We start from the raw sequence: 26,547 nt of genomic DNA, 5'->3' as shown, positions 1-26,547 counted from the left end.
GTGAAGAATATCTGACAAAAGAAGTGGTATACAACCGCTTCATCTTCGCCATTGTCCTCTGTTGTTAAAATTTCGTTGCAGTATGTGATTTGATCTCGTTGCTACGGTTTATTTATGATGGTCAACGTAGCACGAGAGATTATCACAGGATTCCAGCAAAGCAATGATATAAAAGATACAGTTTTACTTCTTTTATTGATGCGTTGGTGATACGGCTGCTACTAAGCACCATTCCAAGCGTTTAAAAGGTAGAAGATACTTCTCCGTTCTTAATCTGCCTATATGACATGGTGTACGAAGAATTGCCTTTTGTCATCCTCATCTACCCTCATTTCCGTGTACATACAGACTTCTGAGATGCCGGTTAACATTTTTTTGACTTGTGGGTAATGCTACTGTTGTTGGTTCCAATGTACTCGAAGTGGCTACAATCTCCCGCGTCCATTATTGTAGATTATTGCTTTTTTACATTCCCCCCACCATGCCTTCAAGTCAAGCAGGATTGTAGATTTGTGAGTCAACTTAATACCTTGCCAACTTAAAACGATAAAAAATAAAGAATTAAGCTGATCATAGTGCATTAAAGCAGCTATCACTAGAGGAACGGATCAAAGCTAGGAACGTCGGCAGTAAGCGGCCAATCTCCGCTACCAAGATCATAACGCAAAGGTAAGGATTGCTGGATTTCTTCCGGGGATAGATTTGTATCTACCTGTAAGCTTTCATGTGAATGCTTGAGATTTGGTGAACAACAACTGCATGTACATGGAATTCCGTTTGAATTATAGCATTATTGTTTTCGTGGATGCTGGATGAGCGAATAGTGTTGGATAAAGATTCAGCCAGCTTATTTTCTTAAAATGTCCAAAATGAAACACAGCCTCAGGCATGAACGTTTTGAGAAAGACTTGCAGTTTTTTTTGGTATTTATTTAACATCGACACAAAATGAATAAAATAGTGATATGAGTGGACGATAAATTGGTGGTATAATGAAGAGCTGCCTCACGGCAGTCAAAGAAAGTCAATGCAGGACACCATTCTGTTATCGGTCAAAAAGCGTACTAGACCCTGTGGAATGGCGGTCTTCGTCGTCAGATTTATCAGTAAGATTGTTATGTACCGTCGTTTGCTCATCATCATAATCAGAGTGTCCGTGAGCTATTAGCGTAGCTTGTTCCTCCATGTCATACGCATCCATTGGTTGCGATTTTCGTGCCTGAATCCAGATTCGAATTCCTCCAACTGCCACCTGATAGTATTTAGCGGGTATCGTCAGATAGTAAGAGGCCGTGGTGAAAATGGAACGCTTCTGTGTCGCAGAAGTTGATTCTTCCTGAGGTTTTGCTATATACTTTAGAAAGGGGTCGATCTTTTCTAGTACGTAGTTGACCACAGTGCCTCCAATCCATAATATGACTTCAAAGAATATCAATAGAAAGTTTATGGCCATAACCATGGCATAGAGCAACCCTACGAGACCTATTGCACCCGCTACACATGCCATCATCAGTAGCACAATGTAAACCACACTCAAACCATCGTCGAATTGCACCACTTCATGATAGTCATGAATGGAATAGAAGCATGAAAGCGTCTGGTTCAAAGTGTACATGTCGTTTGCATTGGTATTTCCAAGGAGAGCGGTGAAGTTATCGGGCTGACCAGGGACAGGGTAGGTTACATGGATATTCCAATCCTTAGAAGCGGCCATGACTGATATAACTGTACAGTTGGTTGGCGCTCTTTGTAGGATATTGTCAACGGTGGTTGCGGTAGAGTAGAGGAAATAGAAGGAACCTGCCGCCCAAACCGTCATAAACACGGCAATATATGCAGAAAAGACAACGGAGTCGTCGAAAAAGAGGTCCGTCATAAAATATTTTGACCTTCTAAAGCTTACCATTGTTGAAAGACCTGACTAAAGGGTCAACGAAAGACGCGGATTGGGTTTATGTTGGCGAGACGTGCGTTTTTTTCTTTTTTTTTTTTTTCAAAGTGTGCGTAGACAATCCACATGATGTGGCTGGGGGTTATCGACTCAAAATCTAACGTTGCACCAAGGATCAAGCTTCTTCATTTAAAAATAACCCTATGATAAGCGCAATTGGAGCACTCGTCAACCAGCAATAAATATTCTCAATGTATGGTTTATTGAAGTATGTGTGATGAGTGACTTAACCAAGTTGTAGTGCAGGATGATACAGACGAGCCTTCTTCGAGCTGATGGTCTTGTAGTGGAGGATTTGATCCAGCTTTAGAGTCTGTCGCCGTTGCAGTAAATAAAACGTGTAAAGAAAGAAACGCAGTTAGGAAACACTGAATTATTATGGAACCGCCTAACTTAATTTCGTTTGCGCATTCGTAGTAAGCCATAGCTGATGGTTGATCTGTCTACCCAGCCGTTTTAAGACTATCCGACAGAATGACCGTAAATATAAGGGTGTTATAAGTAGTTAGATTAAAAATTAGAGATTACAGGTAGATCTTTAGTTACATTTGATTATGCCAGTAAAATGTATACAAAGGTTCAGTTATGGAGGTACATTGCATCCGTCTTTCGAATATAACGGTAGCTCCTCAGTTGAAGTGGGGCTACAACCGAAAGTATCTTGTGTTATAAACGATTCTTGGCACATGTCTTTGTGAAGGTTTGTGTTTGGTCTGGAAAAAGTACATCTTGCTTTCAGCCATAACTTGGTATGTCCCAGAGATGCTTTAAAATTTGCTATAGGCATCAAAGCATAGCCAACGTCGCGGTTGGACATTAATTTTTCGGGACTTGATGTGTCACATTCGCTTTGGCTTTCAAATCCCTCTGTTTTGAACAGTGATCGCAATTTTGTCGCACAGTTGGCAAGATTTTGACTGATACTTTTGGCCATTGCTTTTAGGTGATCAGAAATATACACTAAAACTATTCTTAGGAGATACATTACTCCGAAAACAAGGGGAATGCATAAAATACAAAGTATAATCAAAGCGAAGATGGTTCCTCCACTTACAGACACAACGTTGGCCATGATGTACGCGTTATCATTAGTAGCATAATAGCATGTAATAGTACGACCAACACGATACACTGCGTCTGTGATAGTGTTTTGCAAGGTTTGCGTGTAGTTAAGGCTGCTACCAGGTACACTATAACTGACTTGAATGTCCCAATCACCGTTACTCTTCGTATTGGTTTCCATTATGGTACAGTTAGTGGGAACATTATGTAGACGATGATCGATAGTTGTGGTGATGGAATACATGAAATAGCAAATTGTTCCTGCCATTGAGAGTATGCATAGATATGGTATGGCAAAGCAGACTATGGTTATCGCTCCGCAGAAAACGTTACGGAAGGACTTCATGATATGGATTGGAAGCAGAAGACCGGTGTTTGGAAATTGGAATCGTCAACAATCCACCTTTGGCATGTAAGCAAGATATAGGTTTCTTTGTACTGCGGATTTACGCAGTTCACTGAGGTGAAGTGCTCAATATTTCGAAGATCCAATTGTATGGCAAATCATCGGCTCATGTCCAGTATTGGCCTAAAAAGGCAAAAATAATGCTCTTTCGTGCAAAGTGCGTGCCACGTCGTTATTAGGCTGCTTTGTCAACTTGAAGTTTTTGTTACCATTAGTATAAAAGAATTTCAGGATTGAGCGCATAAATGATGCACGACGGGAGATTCCTCGAATGCTGAAGAGATCAAAGACCGCTTTGCCTGTTGCAGACAGGTGGAATGGAGCTGAACTTGGCTGAGCCACAATTAAAATAGATGGTCCAATCTAAGGTGTAACGACGCAGAGAACTTCAGTTCCCCACAATAAGTAACCCCAGTGTCCTTTTGACAAACGGAAAATCACACGACTCTCTGCGCAATGAGAAGAGGATGGCTTTCACCACTTTAAGCGCTAAAGGTCATCAGATACAGTTGCTTAGCTTACCTCGAAATGACCTTTTCTTAAGGCAATTCCTCGACCAAATTTTTGCCAACATGTTACTCATATTATGTAGGTCCAACTTGAATCATTAATTGAAATGAAATTAGGTTAAGAACTTTTGAGATACTTTTCATATATAACAGCGTCGCCAATAGTTCAGGAACAGTCAGGAACGGGAAGCATGCTCATAAATTTCAAGTGCGAAGTATGTCAGCATTGACTTCATCATCGTAGCTATAACATCATAAGGAAGCAACAAAGTTTCAACTCAGTACCTAGTATTTAACTGAACCTCAGTCCAATATTCATGATATATTATATAGAGAAATTCAACGGTTATGTACAAGTGTTTAAAGTGAGTTTGTTTTTATGCTATTCTGATCCGATATGTCTCTTCGAAGGCTCTTTGAATACGAAAGGAGCTTCTTGGTAGATCTAAAACTAAAGTCGGAGCTAGTTCGCGTGGTAAAAGTCTCTTGGTCCTCTAAAGAGTATACATCTTGTTGTTGCGATGTATTAAGCCTATTCCATGCAAATCTTGCCTTGAGCCAAGAAACGATGTTTCCAAAGGCTAATTTGCTATTTTTTACTGGAATTATAAAATAGCTGAAAATTGAGTTTCTTTTCAACCTGTCTGATGCTGAAGTATCGCATTCGTTGTGAGCTTTTTCCTGCTTTGTCTTCAACATTGTTAAAACTTTTGTTGCAGTTTCGCTAATGACTTGAAAGAAGCCTTTCAATACAACCAATGCTCCTCTTCCAGTATGATAAACGGCTCCAAAAATGATTGCGAGGACTCCAGCAGCGAATGGAATGCACATGATGATCGTAAAGATCAAGAAAATAACATCACCTGTGTCATTAGCATGAACGGTTTCCATGACGTACGAATAATCGTGCAAGGCGTAGAAACATGGGATTGTTTCATTGACTTGATATGCTCCACTGTCATCCGTATTATGTAGGATGTTAGTGCGATTGATGTGTTCTCCTGGAATAATGTAGCTGACGTATACAACTGAATCACCATCAGAGTTGACAGTTGTGTCTACTATAGTACAATTACTAGGAGCGTTATGTAGATTTGCATCCATACTTTGGGCGGCGCCGTACAGGAGCCATACCATGACTGCTGACCATGCTAAAAAGAAAATAATGAAAAGTAATTCTGCAAGAAGATGAATAAGAAGGTGTTAGACAATCACTCTAACTAAACGTCTCAACCGCTTACTCGAATGACACATGGTAAAGGTTACAGCATACGAGATAAGAATAGGGAGAGAAAGAGTAGCTATCGTTAAATAATATATATGTGGACATATTGTCGTCCACTCACTTACAAGACCGTTAGTTTGCGCAGCGTTCCGTATGGCTGCGAGTCTAGCTAATGTGTTTCCACTTGATATTGGACTAAATGTCGCATGCCCCAGATATTACCACAAACGGTAGTGAGTCCAAGCTCCTACCAACTGTATATGGAAAATTTAAAGTATCCCTGTCAATGTGCTAGTAGTACGGTACAGCTAGAGTATTTGGTTGGCTTACATTGCGTTGAAATTACATTGGTATGGCATTGACATAGACATTCCAATAATGAAAATTGTGTAGTGTGCCTAAAATTAATCCTATAACTTTAAGAATCTAAAAAAAAAAAATACACTGCCTAAGGTAGAGCGTGGCGTCAAGACGTTGTCTGTGTTACGGTCTACGCCAAACAGCGCAGCAATTTGGCTGAAACTTCCAAGGATACGTTTGGCACTGATGGAAAGAAGTACGACACTGAATTCAATGGTCGATAACACTTTCTCTATAAATAAACTGTCTGTTAATCCTGGCGCATCTGCGCGAGAAGTGTGTTGAAACTAATGGAAAAAGCGCTTCGCTTTGTAAGGCAAAATTACCATTTCCATTACATGCGTTTATCTCCTATTTTCTAGGAACAAGCAATGGCGCAAATTTTATCAAAGTAAGAATATCACAAAAGGCGTAAAAAAAGCTTTGGAAAATGTTGAAGAAATACATCCTATAAGACGCCTGTACATTTAACTAGCACCTCAATGAAAAATGCCAATAAGCTCTATTTGTCTGGGTAGGCCAAAAGCAAGGCTTTATAAAATTCATTAAAACATGGCTCGAATGAAAAAAGCAGACGAAACTTCGATATCTAAACGATATCAAGCTTGATCGCCGTGAGATGGATTATTTGAACAGGGAGATATTGTTTCTGTCGACTTGAAGCAATAGTCTCAACCAGTTTGCGAATTATGATGACCTGTCTCCTTAACATCGTAACTGTATTTGAATTGAGAACTTTTTGATCTTTTCTGAGCAAATGTAGTTTTCATCCACGATCTGGTGGCTTTAATCCCCATTTTGCAAGATACCAACAACATATTGGTATAGTTGCTCAGGGAGTGCCCGGTAGATGCCTTGGCTATTGTATTTTCATTTAGGTGTTGAGTAACAAGTTTTCGTCTGAGCTGCGAAGTAATCCTGGTCACTTGCTCATTGATTGTACGAGCTGCGCTTTTTAGTTCGATCTTGAATAGATGTACAACAAAAACGACAGCCGCAACTAGTAAGCATACAAATATGAGAACAAGTATAAGGGCCCCAATGCAAACCACGATTAGGCCATTTCTGATGGGTTCGATATTGATATCATTTTCGGCCATGATATATGTATGGTCATTTAACGCATAGAAGCATGGGATTATATGGCCAATAAAATACTGTTTGCTATCGTCAGTATTATGCAAGTACTGCGTATAGTTGAAGCTGCTTCCTGGTATAGTGTAGTTAACGTAAATGCCCTTGCTCCTACTATAGGTTGCTGGGTCCAATATGGTACAGTTCGTCACGGCGTTATGAAGATTAGCATCAATAGTCTTGGACATCGTATATATGAAGTAGCAAGCAGTTGTCATTAAACCGAGATAGACGATGCCTACGAAGGCGCAAAGAGAAATGGTATAGAACGAATCACGTATCTTGACGAGGAACTTCATAATGAGGGTAAACGTATCAGATATGAAGCCAGAAGATATGTTACTGACAAATATTTGATAGATCAGAGGTACATGGAATTCGTTTATATGTCCCATAGATTTGCGCAACACTCCACCACAAGATACGCACATGCTTGTCATATATTCAGTGTCTTGTCATTTGCAATCCAATTTGTAGGTATTGCAGTGGCCTAAATGTATTAATCGCTCATTACGATTATCTTGTTGTGTGAGCATGTCGTTATTTATGTGAAATCAGAAAGTTGAAGCCATCGTCATACTCATTTTTTTGTCACTCATGACTTGATTACTGGTCTGTACCTGTGTTAGTTCCAAGATGATATGAAAAGGGATCAAAATTATCATGATCTCGTTTCCAATCGTCAACGACGTTTATAATATTTTGTAAATCCGCGTATACTTCACTTTTGAGTATTGTTGGTTATACGCAGCTTAGCTGAAGTTGTTTGTGCTCTCAAAGACGATATTGAACCGACGACCACACCTCGGATGACTGTCTTATCCCTTGTGATTTGCTGCTTAATAGGTCATATTCCGAGTTCATTTTCTTCAAGAAAGAGAATTTTGTGTTGTAGTTGCAGACAATTTCCGCGAGTACTACAGCCAAATGGACTATGACAACTGTCTAAGTATACCTGCTATAGACATAAAATATTGGGATGGCAGGATTAAAAAAGGACATTGCTCGCCATGGCCGGCCATTTTGATTTCAAAAAAAGTGGACTATTCAACATTGGATGATTGTACAAGTGGCGTGAAGACTGCGGCTGCGCTGAGCCCCACCACAACCTCCAAATAACATCTCTTAAGAAATCAAAAGTAAAAAAACGCTTGTGAGCCAAATTGAACAGTTAATTTCTCTACTTGTATCGCATCCGGAAAAGTCAGGTATAATCTATTTCCTTCGGGTTACGCATGCTATCCACCTATATGACCAGCCGTACGATCTAGTTTGTACGGATTGCACTTTGTCGCAAAATGTATATCTCAGATGAATACCAATTCTTTCTGCACAAGATTTTTTTCCATCTTTTACAGCGTTAGCAGTTGCTCAGTTATTTAAAAAGAGAAGTCATTCTATTATCTGGCTTTGACGTACATCCTTTTGAGCTGCTCAAGAATTTTTGAGATTTGCAATACCAGGATGACATAGCGGACATGCAATCATTCGCCCGACATAGGAACGTTGCATGCATGAAGAGAAATACAATGTGTGAATTTACAAGTACGTGCGGGGATGTATCGTATAGTATATTAATGGTAAGTTAGTAAGACTTAGTAAGGTGCTCTTAGTAATTTGTCCAAATACAGACGAATGGTAAAAGATTAAGTTAAAATTGAACAAGGTGGACCAAACGCTCCAAAAAATAAAAAACTTGATGTCGTGAACATGAAGACAAAAAGCCATGTCATAAAAAGTAATCCTCACAGCCATCGATTTTTCGACGAGCTCATGTGTTTGAAAGTGTCTACTGGCAAAACGATAGTTGACGTGCTTATCATGGTTACCGTTAATGCATGGAGCAAACGGTCAGGGGTGCTCGGTCAGTTGAAGCGTGATATAGCGAGGGTGGAAGAAATTGGAACCGAGAGGCGTAATTAAGAGGCAGCGTAAACTCAGCGAATGAATCAGGAACAATTTTAGGATGTCATCCATATGTCTCCGCCCGTTGCGATGAAAGGTTGCATATTTTCAAGTTATGTGGGAATAGAATCATGTCGAGAGTTGCGTCCTATACGTAAGAAGGAAAGGATACGGTTTGTATATTGACTACTTAGAGATATGATCGAAAAACGAAAAGGCTGTCATCACTAATCAGCTTTTAGAACGTTCTTCTTCAACTATCAGGTCTATGCCCAATAAATTGCATATTTGTGTAACGAAATTAGGCTGACTTACACTTGTACTGCTGTGTTCCACGTTACTGAGAACTTGTTTACGACCAGGTCCAAGCGATTCCCTACATAGTCATTCAAGGAGCCAGATTTAATGCGGCATACAGAAAAAAGTCTATGACATTATTAACGAATGATCTCAAACTTATGATGTGAGTGGCATAAAGGGTTGACAGGCAGCCGAGGAATGCGTAATGATGCAAGTCGATGTTACTAACTGCCTCGTTCTGTGGTTCCCTCAAAAGTGTTGTGCTCACGATCGGACCTCCACTCTTCTGGTTATACCCCATGCTGCAAACGAAAGCCTATCTGAATCATCACCGCCACTTGGGATGATAGCGATCGAGGGCCCGGACTACATGAAGGTTTGAGTATTGATGATGATCAGAAGTGCATTGATGAAATAATGCCCAGTGTATGAAAATAGTCTTTCGAGCCTGAAGATTAACCCGAAATATGTTCCGTTCAGACTAAATGAATGGTGTATACTATCGATTGGCGCGGTCCTTAAGGAAGTGAAACAAATTATCTGAAGGAACCGGACAGGATACTGAGCAAAAACCGGGATTTCCAGTGATTTGTAAGGGATCACCACGGAACGGTGGCTCAATAGCTAACAAGTTGCAGACATATTAGCAGAGGCCCCAACGTTCAGTTCAATGAAGCAAACAATTATTTTGGGATCACCATGGCGGAAGCGGAAAACGGGGAAAAGATTGTACTACTACTATAGCCAATGAAAAAGAACTTCAGGACCCACTACCTTTAACGCACTGAATTTAATGTTTTTTTTGGAAGATCCAACCGGGTCACTTTCTTTGATAACAACTTCTTTCTCTGTCCGCTCCTTGTCATCTCCCCCTTTCATCTCCATCATGCCTGTTAGAAACATCTGCTGTATTGGCGCTGGCTACGTCGGTACGTTCATACCTAACCTTCACTCGGATATCAGATCACCATGCCTGATCTAATCTTGTAAACTTTTTTTTTTGGTCTCATCTTTTTTCAGGTGGCCCCACTTGTTCCGTCATTGCCTACAAGTGCCACGACATCAAGGTCACCATCGTCGATTTGAACCAAGCTCGTATTGATGCTTGGAATTCCGATAACCTCCCCATCTATGAGCCCGGTTTGGATGAGATTGTCTTTGAACGTCGAGGAAAGAACTTGTTCTTCACCACTGACGTTGATGGCGCCATTCAAGAGGCTGATCTCATCTTTGTCTCGGTCAACACTCCCACCAAGAAGTCTGGAATGGGTGCTGGTATGGCTGCTGATCTTGCGTAAGTTGAGCCCATCTTTTTTTAGTAACAAAAATTTATGTGGTGGAGTCCGTGGTGGTGTTCTAGGTTGGTGAGGCTTGTTTTACTGATTTGGTGTTGTGATTGTGCTATTATCAGCTATGTTGAAGGTGCCACTCGCCGTATTGCCGAAGTTGCAAAGAGCTCCAAGATTGTTGTCGAGAAGTCTACTGTTCCTTGCCGTACTGCCCAGAGCATGCGCACTATTTTGGAGGCCAACTCTACTCCTGGAATTCACTTCGATATCTGTTCCAACCCCGAATTCTTGGCAGAGGGTACCGCCATTAAGGATTTGTTGAACCCCGATCGTGTTTTGATCGGTGCTCTTCAAACTCCCGAAGGTATTGCTGCACAAAAGGCTCTTGCTGAAGTTTACACTCACTGGGTTCCAGCTGACCGTGTCATCACTACCAACTTGTGGTCTTCTGAGCTCTCCAAGCTTGTAAGTTTCTCTTAGATTATACATTCAGGGTGGTGTGACGTGGACTAATATTATATTTTCCTTGCAGGCTGCTAATGCTCTCCTTGCCCAACGTATCTCCTCCATTAACGCCCTCTCTGCCATCTGCGAAGCCACTGGTGCTGATGTCGATGAGGTTGCTTATGCCTGCGGTCGCGATAGCCGTATCGGATCCAAGTTCTTGAAGGCATCTGTTGGTTTCGGTGGTTCTTGCTTCCAAAAGGATATCCTTAACCTTGTGTACCTTTCCGAACAACTCCACCTTCCCGAGGTTGCTGCTTACTGGAAGCAGGTTGTCATCATGAACGAATATCAAAAGAAGCGATTCGTTCGCCACATCATTTCCACCTTGTTCAACACCATCACGAACAAGAAAATCGCTGTCCTTGGCTTTGCTTTCAAGAAGGACACCGGTGATACCCGTGAGGCTGCTGCCATCACTTTGATCAAGGATTTCATCCAAGAACACGCTCGTGTTGCTGTCTATGACCCCAAGGTCGATCACGAACAAATCTTCAGAGACTTGAGTGAGCCCGGTATTGTTGACAACCGCAAGGAGGTTGAGAAGCACGTTACCATCTGCGCCAGCGCATACGAAGCTTGCCACGATGCTGATGCTGTTGTCTTGGTTACCGAGTGGGATGAGTTCAAGGATACTGCTTTGGACTACCAAAAGATTTACGATAACATGCACAAGCCCGCTTTCTTGTTCGATGGTCGTTTGATTTTGGATGCCGCTAAGCTTCGCCAGATCGGTTTCAAGGTGTCCGTCATCGGAAAGAACGAGCTTGCTGGTACAGCATAAGTAATAGAATTTCGCAAATTTCCAACATACACGCATTTTTCGCTCCCTCCTCCTTTCTAAATTGATTCTCTTTTACGTTTTTTCTCTGCTTGCTCAACATTTTGTTTGATACCACAAAAATTTATAAAAAAAAAATAAATGAGCCCACTCTTAATTCTGGCCTCAAGTAACATAGAAAGGAAAAGTTCGCTTAATATAGCTTAAATGACCAATTCTGCCCGCTAGCAGATGTGTTCCTGCTATCTATAAAAATATGCAATTTTCCATTGGTAAACAAACGGTTGTTTTACTTGGCAAGTTTGATTATTACTGTCATTGTTAATTATTACCATCGTGGACGGAAAATAGATTAAGGCGCTAATAGCAAAATGTACACATCTATTTCCTACCCAAAGGCTCAGCTGTCTAGATCTCATCGCCTTTTAGTAAATAATTTGGATTGTTGGTGATTTTCTTTCCAAGGTTCTCATACCAAGTCTGGAAGGCTTTCATGGGCAAATAACCATTGTCGGCCACCGACGAGAGGGGGATGGCGCCCATAGGCAAGTTATTAGTGGCGAAAGATGTCACATAATTATAGAGATGTTCAAGAATTCTGGAGGCAATGAATCCAGCCTCCGAGAGATTGCTCACCCCAGGTTTGATCAGTGCGGTGGATTGATTGGCGTCGCCGCTGGGTGGTAGGGAGGCCAATTGGCTCTGAATGACATGCAAAGGTTCGATGGAGATGCCCAATGTTGCTGATATCATGGGTTGTTGGTCCGCTGGTTGAGCGTTATTGGCGTTTCCATTATTGCCCATATGCTTTACGCGGAATATAGAGCTTGGTTTCTCATTCGTTAAACTGCAACAGCAAAGAAAAACGTGGTATTAGAAAATATAAAAATGCCGTTAAATCGAAACATCTCTGTTACGCTTACCAGCCAAGCAGCTTCCAGTCTTTATTTGGCCAGAGGATATGCACAGTGGCACCATAGCCTGCATCAAAAGGTATCGTACCGAGCAAGAAGACAGTAATATGATTTATGTTGTTCGCATCGGGGAGTTCAAATACCCATTTATTGACATCAACTTGTTGCAAATTCGTTTGCACCTAGAGAAACGGCGTTGACCGGTTAATATTTCTTTGAAAAAAAGATCTATTCAATTAAAAATCAAAGTGCTTCCTTACCAAGCGTCCAGCGACGATGCATCCAAACATAATGGCGATGATAAAGTATAGGCAACGCGAAGAATTGGAAATGGAGGGATGGTGGTGCCGAGCGTGCGGTTTTGTTGCGCCGTGACTGCAAATTTACAGAAGCTGGCAGATTCACAGTGAAGCCCAATTTCATGCCGGAAATTCCCCCTGTGAATTCCATCAGCGTCTACGTTTCCCAATATCGCGATTCAGATCCTCAGCATGCGCTTTATCAGCATAAAATAAGGAATCCCATTAACACTGTTTAAAAACATCGTCAACCCAAATCATTTTTCCAGATTTAAAAAATGGTATACATATTGCAGATTCGCTGTAACGTCCAAAGTCCATAACCCATGCTGAAAACGAATGACAAGCAACATCATGTCTCACTGCTCGGGTTAAGGGACAGGTATTTTCTAGAAATGGTCGACGTTTGTTTTGATCAAGTGAGAATTACCCACGCAGTGTTGCTCACATAAAAACGACTTGTAAAAAGTTATCGATGATCCAACTCAACTAACAACCAAAGAAAGGAATGTGGCGTGCACGACTGGAACATCTACCGAAGTCTATCAAAATCATGATTGCCTCCCACAATTAAATAAGGGGAAACACACAAAGGTATTTAATAGTGCCTGACTAACATGGATGACCACTGTCAACTGGGTGTTGTTTATTAAGATAAGCTTCCACTTTAAAAAATTATGAAGTTTTGATGGTAGCGGAAGCGGTCGGGTCGGGAAAAGCGAATGCACAGGAACAAATCGTGACATCATTTTTGAGGCAGGCTGGAAGCTCGCTATCGCAGTGATTTTCGCGTTGTTAAAAAGGTCCCAACCTGCTCGTCTTTATAACGAGCGCCTGTGAAGTTGACATTGTCATTTTCACAACTTGCAACTTTTCTTTTCCTTTTCACTTTTTTCTCTCTGGCTTGAATTGGTACTTGGAATGTCTGTCTCAAGAAAGGAATGTTTAAGTCGTCTAGACTACTATTATCGAGCTATCGATACTACTATCATATCACGTCAAAACCCTGCCAGTGGACTTATCCCAGCTTCAGTTGCAATTACGGTAAGCATTATTCTCGAGACAAGGCAGTAATGGGCTTAGAGATAGCGTCTAGGGTGGACCTTTCTTCTATTTGATCTGAAAGTGATATTATGCCATCATTGTTGCGAAGGTGGAGGAGGCTAGCATAATTTCCCAAAAAAGAATACCAGCGAGCATCTAGATGGGGGAGAGGGTTTGGGTTGGGCCTGGTTTTAAGACGGAGACCTGAATCTCTTTCAATGGTGGCGGAGATCGGTATACGATACGATGGTGATACGGACATGGTATTGACAAGAACTTTTTTTATTTCAATTGCAGACCCATGGAAACTATACAGATGCTTGGGTCAGGTACGTAAAGTTGCATGTGTAAGATCGCATAGATAGAGTAAACCGGAGCATACTGACGTTGAACATCCTGGAACAGAGATAACGTCTACTCCATTTACGCCGTGTTCGGATTGGCGCTGGCTTACCGTAGAGTCGACGATGACAGTGGCAGACAATGTAAGTTGACATTGCGGATAGACGGCTTCAGGAATTTCTTGTAACACGTTGGTTGGCTTGCAGACGAACTTGAGCATTCCGTCATCAAACTGATGCGTGGCTTGCTGTTTGCAATGATGAGACAAGCACCTAAAGTTGAACAGTTCAAGAAGACTCAGTCATTAGAACATTCTCTACACGCAAAGTACGATACCAATACTGGAGATACTGTTGTAGGGGACTTTGAATGGGGTCATCTTCAGGTTAGTTCCCTTTCTTTCCATTACACGACTGGCGCGTTATCTGCCGAGATCGGGAGACTGAAACTTCCTCGTCATAGATTGATGCCACCAGTATATTTTTGCTTGCTCTGGCCGAAATGACCACGAGTGGACTCCAAATCATCTACACTCTTGATGAAGTGGACTTTGTACAAAACTTGGTATTTTACATCGAAAGTAAGTGGATGCTTGGTTCCAGAGCGTCCTGTAACTGATTTGCTGACTTGATTGTTTGTTGTGTCTGTGTTTTAAAAAATTTCAGACGCATATAGAACTCCCGACTACGGTATCTGGGAAAGAGGCAATAAGATCAACCATGGTCAACCTGAACTCAATTCATCGTCCATCGGTATGGCTGTTGCCGCATTACAGTGTATCAATGGTGTTAATCTGTTTGGCGCCAGAGGTGGAGCATCTTCCGTGATTCATGCATTGCCTGACGAATTGACTCGAAATACTACCACATTGCACAGCTTCTTACCAAGAGAATCAAACTCAAAAGAAATCGATGCTGCTCTACTCTCCGTCATTGGTTTCCCCGCCTTTGCTGTTTCGGATCCAAAGTTGGTTCAAGAAACTCGTAACGAGATCATCACCAAATTGGGAGGAAAATACGGATGTAAACGATTCTTGCGTGATGGCCATCAAAATGCATTGGAAGATGTTACTCGTCTTCATTATGTGCCTCATGAACTTCAGATGTTTGAGGATGTTGAATCTGAATGGCCCCTCTTTTTCACATACCTGATCTTGGAAGGTCTGTTCAATGGTGATCACGACCAAGTCGACGAATACCGTAACAAGCTTGCACCATTGATCGTGCATTCCTCTTCTATGGACGATTTTGCCCAGTTCTTATCTGAGCCTACCAGTCCTGTTCATACACATGCTCCTAATACTCCATTCAGTGGTAGCGGAGGTGCATGTACACCTGGTGGAACACCTGTCAGACGTCTGTCTTTCTCTCCTACATCATCACCCGCAGAAATGTCTAGCCACCGACGAGAGGGACTTGAACTGATCCCTGAATTGTACTTTGTTCCCAAGGATTTGATTGATGCTGAAAAGGCGAACCCTCATTCTCAACCCCGTGTTGCTAATGACAATGTACCATTGGTGTGGGCCAATTCTCTCTTCTTCTTGGGTGGCCTTATCCATGATAACTTGTTGTCACCTGCTGAAATTGATCCCCTCGGCCGCCGTTTCAATCCATTAGGCAAGGACTACCGCGACACCGTGGTGCAGATTGTATTGTTGGCCGAAAATGAACAGCTTCAGAATACACTTTCTATGTTTGGATTGGAAACACAAACGCTGAAGCAGATTGCACCCACATTTACCGTGTTGCCTCCTGATGCGCTCAAGGAAGTGTATGCCGGTCTTGGTATGAACAGCAAGCTCAAATTGACTGGTAGACCAAAGAGGTAAATTTTCGATATATAGTGTTATTATAAACTTGGGTTGGAGTAAGTCGCTTACTGTCCTCTTTTCAAACAGACCTATCGGATCATTGGGTACTTCCCGTCTTTACCGTGTTCAAGGCGAGCTCTATGCGTTCACCCCTCATTTCATGGACAATGAAGAATTCTACTTGAATTCCGATGCTGATTACCTTATTTCAGCCTTTGAAAGCGAGGTTGCTTTCGTTCAAAAGAATTGGTTCTATCCTGGCCGCCCCACAATGACAGTCCTCCTTACAAACGATATGCTTGGAGGTCTTACCAGACACCAGAATTGGAACGCCAGCAACAACGATTCGTCACGCAAGAACTTGTTGAACCACTTTATGAATTTGCGATCTGGCAGATGCGGTGGTGTACGTATTCGACTTGGAAGACTTGCTGAGCTTATCAATACTAGCAACATTGAATCTCTCGATTTCTTGATCAACAAGTCTGACTTGGATTGGGAGACCATTCTGCGTGTGGCCAACGCCGCAAGATATCGCTCCTCATCCCACCGCAAGCTTGGCTACAACGAGCGTATGACTCAAGCAAGCACACCTGCTGGATTAAAGACTCCCGGCCTGAAGACTCCCAAGAAGCGTTCAATGAGCTTCCATGGAAAGTATGCTTTGACACCAAGACCTGAAGAGGAACAGGATAGCTATTTCTCCGCTGTTACAGATGCGCTCAAGAAACTCAGCACAGGCGCCCCCGAAGATAAGTTCAAGTTGAAGAGCCACGAGGATTCTGCCTCATCTGGCACTCCAGTTAGAAAGTCAGATGGCCAACAAGAATGGAAGGCCACTGAAAAAATAGCAGAAAAGGCTGGATTCGTCGGACAGGTCACTCCTGATGCCGCGTCTCCTGTCAGTGAAGTTAACCTTGTTCCCAAGTCGGATAACCGCTCTGAGTCCCCATCTTCCGATATGCTCAACCTCACTCTTGGTGACCCGTCACAGTTTGACCAAGCTATTGAGAACTTGATCAACTCTGTCAATCTCTATGACCAAGTTGGTAAGTTATATGGTGCAAAAGTGGACATGAAACAGTGGTAACTAGTTACTAATTTCCATTATTGCGTTTTTCAAGATCTTTTGCAATATCTGGTTTCATGTAAACCCTTGAGCTTTAGAATTGAAAACTTAGATTCAACCATCAAAGAATTACTTCAAGAAGTATACTACAAGGCCGTGCGTTTGCAGTACTGGTCTATTGTCCGACAATCAGCTGGTCTTTTGCAGAAGGTTGTGCCTTCCTTGACTATCAACGTCACCGATCTTGTCATTCGACAGAAGCAAGTTACCATTGGTTCCGGCAAAGATGAATACTTCATCTCCATGCCTGTCGGTCCTGAAGTTCTCAGCCGAATGATTGAAGAGCATTGGTAGGTGTCATGTTAGTCGTATTTTATTAATGTCTCTCGTCCTTCACAACTGACGCTTATCTTTCAGTTCTGGTGATGATGTCCGTGAAGGCTCTTTGGTCCAGGAAATCATTATTTACATGGGAAGCTTTATTCGAAATCACCCAGAGATCTTTGAGGGAATTCTTCGACTTCGTACACATCACATCATTATTGCTCTCCGAGAGGAAATCAGCTGCATGAACAACTGCAATGAAGAAGAAGCAGTCGAGTATCTGATGCAGCTCTCTCCCTTTGAACTGCAGTCTCTTTTGCGAACCATCTTGTCTGGACCAACGTTGTCTATCAATGATACCAACGTCCTTGTTCGTGACCAACCCGGTGGTCGATTGATGCTCTCTTCTATCAACGGTAGAGTACGTGTACTCCCATCCGGATCTTCTCCCGATCAGGTATCTGAAGACAAGCGTGCAATGAGAGAAATGAGTCTGCCTATTCCCTTATCTGCCACTGCATGCTCTACCAACCCTACCGAGGTCCATATCAAGGCTCAATCCGGTGGTTTCTTGTCCGGCAACTTTGCTCAAATTGAGTTGAACGGTAATGCACTGTCAGCTGGAAACCGTGGATTGAACCTTTGTGTCATCGATCCCGTTGAGAAGATCATTCTGGAACGAGTTGGTTTCGATACGCATATCTCTGAGGACGAATCAGAAGATCTTGCCAAGTTCATCGAGTGGGTCGATACCGGTATGGTGGTTATTGCTGTTGCCAAGGATGATTTCACCGAACACCTCACTGCCAGTGCCAGAACTGCCATTGAGTCCCTTGGAAGTGCCACTATTCAAAATGTCAGATATCGTGATTCCTTTGCCTTGATTGGAATCAAGGGTAAGTTGAAGATGGTGGAAAAAGTCGTTGGAGCGTTCATGTAATATTTATTGACAATTCTCTCGTGGTTGCTTAACAATAGGTGCCGACAAGGGTTCCGTTACCGAAGCTCATAAGGGAGCTAATGATGGTCCTACTGATGTCATTGAAAAGGTGGTTCAGCTCTCCAGCGTTTCGGATGAGGACAAGGAAGTGACTTCTGCCACGGTGGCAAGTTGCGTACCCAACTCTGCTGGAAGATGGCTTCGTCGTCGTCGTAATGATGGTGCCTTGAACCGCATGCCCACCGATTTCTATCCCAAGACTTGGAAGATTCTAGAGAGAGCTCAGGGTTTGCGTATCAATGATCATGTTCTTCCTCGTGAACCTACCGTTCTTGAGAAGACAGCTGAGGAATTCAACTTTGCCTTGATGGTAGAGCACTTCTTGCGCTGGATCGCCGACCCTGCTGAGCGACAGGTTGCCGTTGAGACGTTGACTGTCATTTCCAAAATACAGGACCGTAACCCTGAGATGAAGATCATGGACCACGACATCAACATCACTCAAATTATGAACCAGGCGGTTGAAAGTTTCTGGAATAAGTGGACTGAAAAGAACAAGGACAATTGGGAGAACAGTAAATTGTTCTCCGGTGACTTTGGCGTCGAGTCCAATCGATCCTTGGCTCGCAAACTCTTCTTTGATCTTCCTCAACAAGATGGTTCTGAATCCACCTTCAGCTACCTTGCTTCCAGTGCGCTTAAGGTCCTGCCTTTTGAACTAGATTTTGTTGAGGATGCCCTTAAATAACTTTAGCCTAGCTCTACCTGTTGTTTGATAGCCTGTTTAGTTTGCATTTTCTTGTCGCCTCATGTTGTTGCTTCCCTTGTCCATGCGAACATTTTATTTCTCTTGCATTTTTAATGAACATTGTGTCCTTTTGCTTTTCTATTCCACGGAGTATTTTTACTCACGTTGTACATGAAGTCTTTCATTTGTGTGATAGTAAATGCGCGTCTTTTGAGATAACAAGGGCCTACCAATGCTTTTTGAAGATATGGGTTCTAATTTTATTCCTTTCGTGATGAAATCTGGATGCATGCATCTCAACACACTACAAAAAGGTCATCAAGACCAGTATTTAAATAAAACATGATTACATTATAGCATATTCTTTATTTCAAAGAATTGGTAACAACTTAAAGGTTGAGGTTCAAGGGGATGATGCTTTGAACAAGAGTGACAGCACCAGAAAGTTGGCTGGTGACGGGTTGGAGAGCGGGAACAGCATAGCCCTTGAGCTCAGTGAGGAGGGTTTGGACTTCGGTTTGGACACCGCTAAGGTCTGGAGAAGAGCCATTGAGTTCAGTGAGCAATGAGGTAACCTTGGTCTGGATGGAACCGACAGGGACACCAGCGTTGTCCAAGACAGAAGTGAGAGAAGTCAACTTGGTCTGGACACCGGCCAAGACGGATTGGAGTTGGACAAGGCTGCCAACGCCGCTAACAAGGTTTTCGACCAAGGCGACGACGCTTTGAAGTTGGGTCTCAACGGCTTGGAGGGCAGGAATGTTGAGGTTTTGGACAAGAGAAAGGACACTTTGGACCTTGGACTGGACAAGGGAGAGAGCAGGGGCGGTCTTGGAGGTAACGAGGGTAAGGACGCTTTGGACCTTGACCTCAACCTTGGAGACTGCATCACCTTCAGTGCCGGAGAGATCGAGGACTTGGACCTTGCTCAAAACGCTCTTGAGCTTGCTCTTGACGTCAGAGAGATCTGCAGTGGTGGAGTCGATAGCAGTAGAGGTTCTGCGAGCGATGGCACGCTTACCCTTGGGTGCCTTGACACAGTACTTCTTGCCGGTATCAAGGTTGTCACAGATGTGATCACCAGCATGGTGCAAACCAGGGTTCAAGGCTAAAGAAAATAAAAAATCAGTGCATCTGAGAGAAATTTCTGTCAATTACAGGCAATGATACTTACCGTAGAAAGTAGCTTCGGAGATGTGGAACTTCTTGGCAACGGAAGAGCAGGTATCAGAGTTGGAGACTAGTAAGGGGAAATGAAATGGTCAGGAATATGGAAAAGCTATGGTCTATCACTTTGTGCGACTCTATACATACTGGTGTGCAATTGTCTGCAGCCAGCAACGGGGTGGACAGCTTGGACATTGAGGGCTCCGAAGACGGCAGCGACAGCAGCAAGGGCAAGGAATTTCATCTTGGTATAGTAGTGAATGGAATGGGTGGGTATGAGTTGACAATGATCTAAGCTAGGGAGTTTCTCCCTTGTTATATAGCAACTGGACTGAAAATTGTACTTGACTATGAACGGGTTGGTGAGTTACCATGAACCGCTAGCTTAGCGTCATTTAATAACTGTGTGGTAGATCGACATTTCTGGAAAAACGGCTCCAGCAGAAATAATAAAATGCATGCCTATTAGTTATGTGCTCTTTATGATTGGTTTTCCTTAGGTTCATTAAATGGCCAATATTTCTGTCGTTGAGAGCTAGTATGCCAACATTACTTCTCTCGCCTTTGAAGAGTCGTTTTGTGGCTGATCTGCTTGTTGATGGATCGCGTTGTGACGCTATCAAATTGTTGTTCAGGCTATCAGACATCAACTCCGATCCAACACTAACAAAAAGAAGACTAGCAAACAAGAACCTCCATGCACAGAAATTGATTTCGAAGCCAATCATTAGGAGTCAGTTACACAGCTTCATTACCACTCTACGCTTTATACAATGTTTACCCAGACGCTCAATTTGAAGACGTAGGCGGGCGTTCATTTCTTGAGCTTAGTTGTCATTGTTAAATCGTCTTGTCTATTTCAGGTTTTCATCCACGATATTTAATGATATGGCAGTATAGTCTGTTCCAACCTCTACACTAGATAACGTAAAATGCAATGATAGTTTGACCTGCTTATGGTGTTCCCTCTCGTGTGTGGCTTGCATCATCTTTGCATAGCACTGCTTCGCTTTGACGCGTTTCGTTTCCGTACGAGAATATTGGACGTGCTTCGAGAGATTTTTTACAAATGATTATGTATTGATATTTCAGTGTATCGACTTTGAAGAATCAATGTCCTACATATAATTGTATACGGGGTTTATGAGAAGAGGACACACACTGTCATGGCCTGAGGATGAAAATTATGCCTGCCGCATTTAATGTCCTGGCAGTCACGGCGCTCAAAGTGGCAACAGGCTCATCGTATCTCCGGTTCACACTTTAGCACAATGTCAACATTGAATTCCGATTCTCCATTTTGGGGCCCGGTAACATCGACCATTGATTGGTGCGAGGTAGGTCAAAGTTGTCATCAAGTTGGAAATAAGGTCTCCTTCCACTAACGCATGTTCCTGGGCGTCCTTTCTAGGAAAACTACGTAGTGTCCCGAGTAAGTCTAACGGAGTGGTTCCCCACGGTAGTGTCAAAGTCTTGACTAAATAGAGTAAATAACCCATGGACTTCAAAGTACATTGCAGAGTTTTTCAACACCACCACCAACTTGGTTTTTGGTAAGTTGACGCGTTGTCATCGGGTGAATTAGTTGATGAATACAATGTATTACAAATTTATCCCCCTGTCATTTAATAGTCTTCCTATCCCTGTACGGTATTCGAAACACGTACCAGAATGACATGCCTAGCAGATTCATTCTGGCTTACTTTGCTATTATGTTTATTGGATTTGGCTCGTAAGCTATGCCTACTTTGAAGCGAGTTCTGTGTCACTGTTACCAATGTGTTGTGTTTAGATGGTGCTTTCACATGACTCTTCAATATGAGATGCAGTTGTTGGATGAACTACCAAGTAAGTCAATAGAGGCCATTCCTTATCATATCAATTCTGAAAGACACGTATTAATTGGGTCCTTTCCTCACTGGCATTAGTGATATATGGAGCAAGTATTCTGACCTGGCACATGTAAGTTTGGAAATCTTTCTTCCTCCATTTTGCGACCTGCGTGGCGTAGGTTGAATTGGAACTCTGCATAGAAAGTGCTAAAACATATTTACCGTCTTGTACACAGCTTCGAAATTTACCCAGAGAACCGTTATGGTATTTGGTTACCTTTGGCGTTGATTGGATACTCTGGATTCGTGACATGGTCTTACTTGATCATCAAGAATCCTGTTTTCCATCAAGTTAGCTACGCTATTCTCGTGTTTACCGTCGTCTTCCGCTCCACTGCACTTGTTAAGCGTCTTCCAAAGGACTCTCCCGAGAGACCTCAGCTTTCGTTCCTCCTGAAGCTAGCTGCATCAGGCTTCCTCGGCGCCTTTTTGGTATGGAATGTGGACAATCAGTTCTGCGAGCAATTAATAGCCTGGAGAGGTACCGTTAATGTTGCTCTTGGTTCTGTCTCACAGCTTCATGGGTTGTGGCATATCATGACTGGTAAGGGCTTGCGATCTATGACCCTAACTACAACCAATTTCTTATTTGGCTAATGTTTTTTTCTGGTGTCTTCCCGTGTAGGACTTGGTGTTTACTTCTATGTCGTCTATAACGAATACATTTATCAGATATTCACAGGACGAGGCGACCAGTACAAACTTATCTGGGTTGCCGGAGTGATCCCTCGTTTGATAAAAGTGCAGAAGAAAGATTAGAATGCCAAGCTTGTATCCAATACAAATAGATGATGCGAAATGGACACCTCTTTTCTTATGCTACCAACGGCTGACTGTAGAATATCGATACAAGGAAACCCAAAAGAGGTAGATTTTAGTGGGGTGAAGTCATTTTCCTTCATGTACGTTTAACAAAAAAGAAGAAAAGAACCAAAAAAAATAAAGAAATGTGTCGTTGTGGGGTATAGAAAGAAGATATTTGGCAACAAAATGGTATGGAGTTAAACCGATGATGGAACATATTGAAAAGAAACTCGAAAGGTCTGCACTGTCTCGACTCCATCTTACAGAAAAAAAAAATGTATGTACAAAATATCGAAAGGAAGAAGGGGGTTAAGCGGGAGTGGGTTATTCAAAGAGCTTGAACAGCCGGAGTACCACGTTTGGTATTGCGAGGATTCATATCTCGAAATAAGTTGCGAGAATGATGTGCTCGTGGTACTGCGTTTCCTTTGGGGTAAAGGCTGCGTGGTCCCCCTTCAATAAAGGCCATGTCAGCTTCGTCATCATCAGGCAATGAGACCGTACTATCCGACTCGCTGTTATCTGACTCATTTGTAGATAATGAAGGCTTTCGTCTTGCGGGAATCTTGGGAGCAGGCGCATCTCTGTTGCGATAGAGGCTTCTGCATGGTGTGGTGTTGCATACGGCATTGAGGTTCGAGATGGTTTCAGACTTTTCAGGTGTTTTGATGGTATCTTCTTCGCCTGTGGCATGAACGCCAGGTCCCACTACAGGTGCATCTGCAGAACGGCCCAATGGGTCTGCTCTGTAGTACTTGTCTTTGATTGGTGACAGTAGAACGCTTAATTTGGGGGTTATTACCAGGATTGTGTTTGTGGGTATGGTTAACCAATCGGCTTTCTCAAATGTAAGAGGTTCTGTTTGAATACAGCGATGGTTAATATTAAGGAGCAACGGCGTCATTCGTTTCAGGTTCTAAAAAAAAACATACCACTAGCAACCACCACCATGTCCTCGCGACGATCGGCCTTCACCATGCGGTAATGGCCTGGTTCATAACTCTCAAATTTGGTACCTGACGAAAAATAGAGCGAGGGTGCTTCCAATGTGTCACTTGACACGTATCTAGCACAAACAACTGATTCTCCATCCGTGACCGCAAAGTTTAGCAATGAGGGCTGTGTAATGTTTGATTAGTGCACTAGCAATTTTGGTAAGCCAGTCTGGGGGTGGTAACTTACTTCTGTGATACCAGCCTCTTCAGCCCATTCGTTAAGTTGTGAAATCGTTTTAAGCATAGCCTCCTTCAGTTCAACATAATCAAACGTATCGGCATCCGGATTTTTTAGCTATAGGATGTTGTCATGAATATCGGGGCTACAAACATTTTGGCAGAAAGTAAAGACGCTTACAAAATTCAAAAACAGAGCAAATGACCATTCGGAATCGGTGCTTCCTTGTACAAATAGAAATATGTCTTCTTTCAAAGTGGCAATAAGTCTACGCTTGATCTATAGACGAAAGGCAGGTCAGCGAATTGGAAATGCAGGGGCACAAAAAAAAAGAAAAAAAAAGGAATGGAGTGACTCACTCTATCAAATTGTGCGACTCCACCGTTGTGCATAAACATCAATCGTCCGTATCTATGAAGTGGTGGTCAAAGGTTTAATATCGTAATGATAATCTGGTGTTTCCATCAATTGCAAAACCTACTGGAATGGATGACAATTTGTTTCGGTAACAGTACCAGCTGTACTTGCTCTGACATGAGCAAATACCAAAGGACTTTTGATTTTTTCTGCAAGCCGTATCAAGTTGTTGTTGTTCCAAGCAGGCGTAACGGACGTAAAGATACAAGGTGTATTGGCTGTTTCTGAGTCTGCGTCTGGTTCATACCAACCAACTCCAAATCCATCACCTACAGATAAAACAAGGTTAGGGAAGTGAGGCTCATGATTGCAATGGCTGTCATTTGCTTACCATTGATCGGTCTTCTTCTGTCAATTCGCAATCGAGAGTCGAATGACTGGTTGATAATAGAGTGAGCTGGCTTAGTTAAGAGCTGCAATAAAAAAGAAATCGTGAATATGGCATTCATAGAAAAGCATGGGACATTGCAACAATTTAACTTACATGAGCCAACTGGATAGGTTGTTTGCCTTTGTACAAGAGTAATCTACACATAGCAAAGTAGACTGTGAAGAAAAAGATAGGAAATCAGTCCCAACAATGTCTGAAGTCGTTTTGTGGTAGATTGAGTATTTTCCACCTCCGATGGTTGGTCACGTGCATCAGCATGGCGCAATTGATTGCGTTGGACCCCAGCACCAGTCAAATCTCCTCAAAGCTCTGTCGACATTTTAATGAATTTGCACCACTGAAACTTAAATTATTATCTTTTATCTCACTGAAAACAAGCTGTTGAAGGAGGAGACGTAAAAAGGCTAATTGAGTGTAGTTTATGTCTTATGAATAATAAGAGTTGTCGTAGCTGCCGGTCTTGATGATAGGCTACTTCCCATTACAGGTAGGTCCATTGTCGCTGGTCTGTCGTTGGTGCCAGCACAAGACATATTGTCTTACACTGAATCTGGAATTTCATTGGATAGATCTTTCCTCATCAGTTTTATAAGCTTTCCATTGATTTAATGGCGACCGCTGATGTCCTTTTGTATAATGATAGGTTAATGTTAATTCTAGACTACTTGACGATGCTACTGAAACCGACATATAGCCGACATACTTAACGCTCAAGACGTGAGTACGCTATCTTCATTTCCCCACGCTCCTGCAAAGATCTGCCCAGGGGCCTTGTACGCATTTTCCGAGCAGTATAAGATCACACGGAAATGCGAAGCTCACCCAGCTCAGCCGTGCTCACTGATCTGATCTGTGGCTAACATATTTTGCTTGTCACGCTACATTCAATAGCTATGTTATTAATGCTCTAAATACAACAATGGGAAATGCCCTGCTTTTAAATCGATATATTGATTGTCTGTACAACCTCCCTCCATCAATGGTAGCTGTGCTCATCAGTGCAAATGCGCAATACTTGTAAACATCACGTGCTTCTGACCACAGACTGCGCAGTGGATATCCGGCTAGAAGCAGGATCTGGAAGACCAAGCTGGATCAGGATGCATTTCCGCAGACGCATTTGCCGCAGTAAATGATAACATAAGCCGAGGTATTTACTTAGCAGCCCCGGGTAACATTCCGAAGTAGCGAGTAATACATTCTTAACTACGACGATACACCATAATTTTTATGCTGGGTTGTGACTGGAAGCGCTCAGAAATCCGGTATTGTAAACGCATATTCATTGTGGTTATAGAAAAAAGAAAGCCAAGATGTCATGGAAAGTCAAAGCGAGGTAGTAACTTAAAGTTGCCCGCGCTGCCCTTGTTCGTCATCATACATGCATAAAAGTAATGATGCCCTCTGTTGCCATTCTGCTGGTTTGGTTAAATATAACCAACAGTAACAATCCCTTGAACGAGAATTTTGCATTTGCGCTTGCTGGTGAGTTTGAGCCATTTGGTAGTGGTTCGCTTTCAATCAGTACAATTTTTATACGAACCACTGTCTAGTAAAAAATTATCCCATTTACCTTGCATAGCAAGCCGTTATTACGATACAAATCTATCTGTATACCAGATCTCAACATGAAACGATCGATCCCAATCACATCTCAGAAATGTAGGACTTGACTGTACAGAATAAACCTTTCTATGGACATTAGTTGAATATTTTGAAAACCGATTACACCAACTGAAAAAATGGATAGTCTTTCTCATAGAAGCTTTCTATAGATCAAGATCA

General features: G+C 42.4%; 9 protein-coding genes across 9 annotated transcripts; 2 read left to right on the top strand and 7 right to left on the bottom strand.

Moving 5' to 3' along the window:
• Positions 1-206: 206 nt before the first annotated feature.
• K450DRAFT_248445 (uncharacterized protein) lies at positions 207-812 on the bottom strand. Its single transcript, XM_051590232.1, has one exon. The coding sequence runs from the start codon at positions 579-581 to the stop codon at positions 426-428; it is 156 nt and encodes a 51-aa protein (XP_051443175.1). The 5' UTR covers positions 582-812; the 3' UTR covers positions 207-425.
• Positions 813-895: 83 nt separating this feature from the next.
• On the bottom strand, positions 896-1,951 carry K450DRAFT_248444 (uncharacterized protein). The gene has a single exon (XM_051590231.1). The coding sequence runs from the start codon at positions 1,903-1,905 to the stop codon at positions 1,045-1,047; it is 861 nt and encodes a 286-aa protein (XP_051443174.1). The 5' UTR covers positions 1,906-1,951; the 3' UTR covers positions 896-1,044.
• A 582-nt stretch (positions 1,952-2,533) lies between these two features.
• On the bottom strand, positions 2,534-3,193 carry K450DRAFT_200552 (uncharacterized protein; the record flags this gene model as incomplete). Its single annotated transcript, XM_051584636.1, has 1 exon — positions 2,534-3,193. The coding sequence occupies one exon, from the start codon at positions 3,191-3,193 to the stop codon at positions 2,534-2,536; it is 660 nt and encodes a 219-aa protein (XP_051443173.1).
• Positions 3,194-4,287: 1,094 nt separating this feature from the next.
• Positions 4,288-5,181, bottom strand: K450DRAFT_200551 (uncharacterized protein; the record flags this gene model as incomplete). The annotated part of the gene is made up of 2 exons (XM_051584635.1): positions 4,288-5,078; positions 5,169-5,181. 2 exons carry the CDS (start codon positions 5,179-5,181, stop codon positions 4,288-4,290), a joined length of 804 nt encoding a protein of 267 aa, XP_051443172.1.
• Positions 5,182-6,183: 1,002 nt separating this feature from the next.
• On the bottom strand, positions 6,184-6,834 carry K450DRAFT_200550 (uncharacterized protein; the record flags this gene model as incomplete). The annotated part of the gene is made up of 1 exon (XM_051584634.1): positions 6,184-6,834. The coding sequence occupies one exon, from the start codon at positions 6,832-6,834 to the stop codon at positions 6,184-6,186; it is 651 nt and encodes a 216-aa protein (XP_051443171.1).
• Positions 6,835-9,663: 2,829 nt separating this feature from the next.
• Positions 9,664-11,639, top strand: K450DRAFT_248439 (uncharacterized protein). Its single transcript, XM_051590230.1, has 5 exons — positions 9,664-9,780; positions 9,872-10,145; positions 10,263-10,605; positions 10,673-11,291; positions 11,444-11,639. Coding segments are annotated over exons 1-5 (1,281 nt in total). The 5' UTR covers positions 9,664-9,737; the 3' UTR covers positions 11,446-11,639.
• On the bottom strand, positions 11,606-12,796 carry K450DRAFT_248434 (uncharacterized protein). Its single transcript, XM_051590229.1, has 5 exons — positions 12,600-12,796; positions 12,349-12,521; positions 11,901-12,272; positions 11,758-11,833; positions 11,606-11,671 (listed from the first exon to the last, which is right to left on the bottom strand). Coding segments are annotated over exons 1-4 (576 nt in total). The 5' UTR covers positions 12,630-12,796; the 3' UTR covers positions 11,606-11,671; positions 11,758-11,832.
• Positions 12,797-13,101: 305 nt separating this feature from the next.
• Positions 13,102-19,219, top strand: K450DRAFT_248427 (uncharacterized protein). The gene is made up of 10 exons (XM_051590228.1): positions 13,102-13,682; positions 13,980-14,011; positions 14,088-14,167; positions 14,231-14,409; positions 14,487-14,604; positions 14,690-15,851; positions 15,925-16,886; positions 16,962-17,256; positions 17,324-18,126; positions 18,209-19,219. The coding sequence occupies exons 1-10, from the start codon at positions 13,560-13,562 to the stop codon at positions 18,916-18,918; spliced, it is 4,464 nt and encodes a 1,487-aa protein (XP_051443168.1). The 5' UTR covers positions 13,102-13,559; the 3' UTR covers positions 18,919-19,219.
• K450DRAFT_266181 (uncharacterized protein) lies at positions 18,955-24,906 on the bottom strand (the record flags this gene model as incomplete). The annotated part of the gene is made up of 9 exons (XM_051592805.1): positions 18,955-18,988; positions 23,537-23,639; positions 23,714-23,900; positions 23,964-24,071; positions 24,135-24,233; positions 24,314-24,365; positions 24,436-24,640; positions 24,703-24,784; positions 24,856-24,906. 9 exons carry the CDS (start codon positions 24,904-24,906, stop codon positions 18,955-18,957), a joined length of 921 nt encoding a protein of 306 aa, XP_051443167.1.
• Positions 24,907-26,547: the final 1,641 nt, after the last annotated feature.

Source organism: Umbelopsis ramanniana (genome assembly GCF_025399195.1).
Source record: "Umbelopsis ramanniana AG unplaced genomic scaffold K450scaffold_41, whole genome shotgun sequence".
Lineage (NCBI taxonomy): Eukaryota > Fungi > Mucoromycota > Umbelopsidomycetes > Umbelopsidales > Umbelopsidaceae > Umbelopsis > Umbelopsis ramanniana.
Note: the sequence above shows the minus strand (reverse complement) of the source record. Positions and strands in the feature narration are given on the sequence as shown.

Coding starts and splice junctions, on each gene's coding strand:
- K450DRAFT_248445 (XM_051590232.1), bottom strand. CDS start 581: ATGCACTATGATCAGCTTAATTCTTTATTTTTTATCGTTTTAAGTTGG.
- K450DRAFT_248444 (XM_051590231.1), bottom strand. CDS start 1,905: ATGGTAAGCTTTAGAAGGTCAAAATATTTTATGACGGACCTCTTTTTC.
- K450DRAFT_248439 (XM_051590230.1), top strand. CDS start 9,738: ATGCCTGTTAGAAACATCTGCTGTATTGGCGCTGGCTACGTCG. Junction 9,781..9,871: donor TATTGGCGCTGGCTACGTCG/GTACGTTCATAC, acceptor ATCTTTTTTCAG/GTGGCCCCACTTGTTCCGTC. Junction 10,606..10,672: donor CTTCTGAGCTCTCCAAGCTT/GTAAGTTTCTCT, acceptor TTTTCCTTGCAG/GCTGCTAATGCTCTCCTTGC.
- K450DRAFT_248434 (XM_051590229.1), bottom strand. CDS start 12,629: ATGTTTGGATGCATCGTCGCTGGACGCTTG. Junction 12,522..12,599: donor GCATCGTCGCTGGACGCTTG/GTAAGGAAGCAC, acceptor CCGTTTCTCTAG/GTGCAAACGAATTTGCAACA. Junction 12,273..12,348: donor GACTGGAAGCTGCTTGGCTG/GTAAGCGTAACA, acceptor TTGCTGTTGCAG/TTTAACGAATGAGAAACCAA.
- K450DRAFT_248427 (XM_051590228.1), top strand. CDS start 13,560: ATGTCTGTCTCAAGAAAGGAATGTTTAAGTCGTCTAGACTACTATTAT. Junction 13,683..13,979: donor CAGCTTCAGTTGCAATTACG/GTAAGCATTATT, acceptor TTTCAATTGCAG/ACCCATGGAAACTATACAGA. Junction 17,257..17,323: donor CGAATGATTGAAGAGCATTG/GTAGGTGTCATG, acceptor CTTATCTTTCAG/TTCTGGTGATGATGTCCGTG.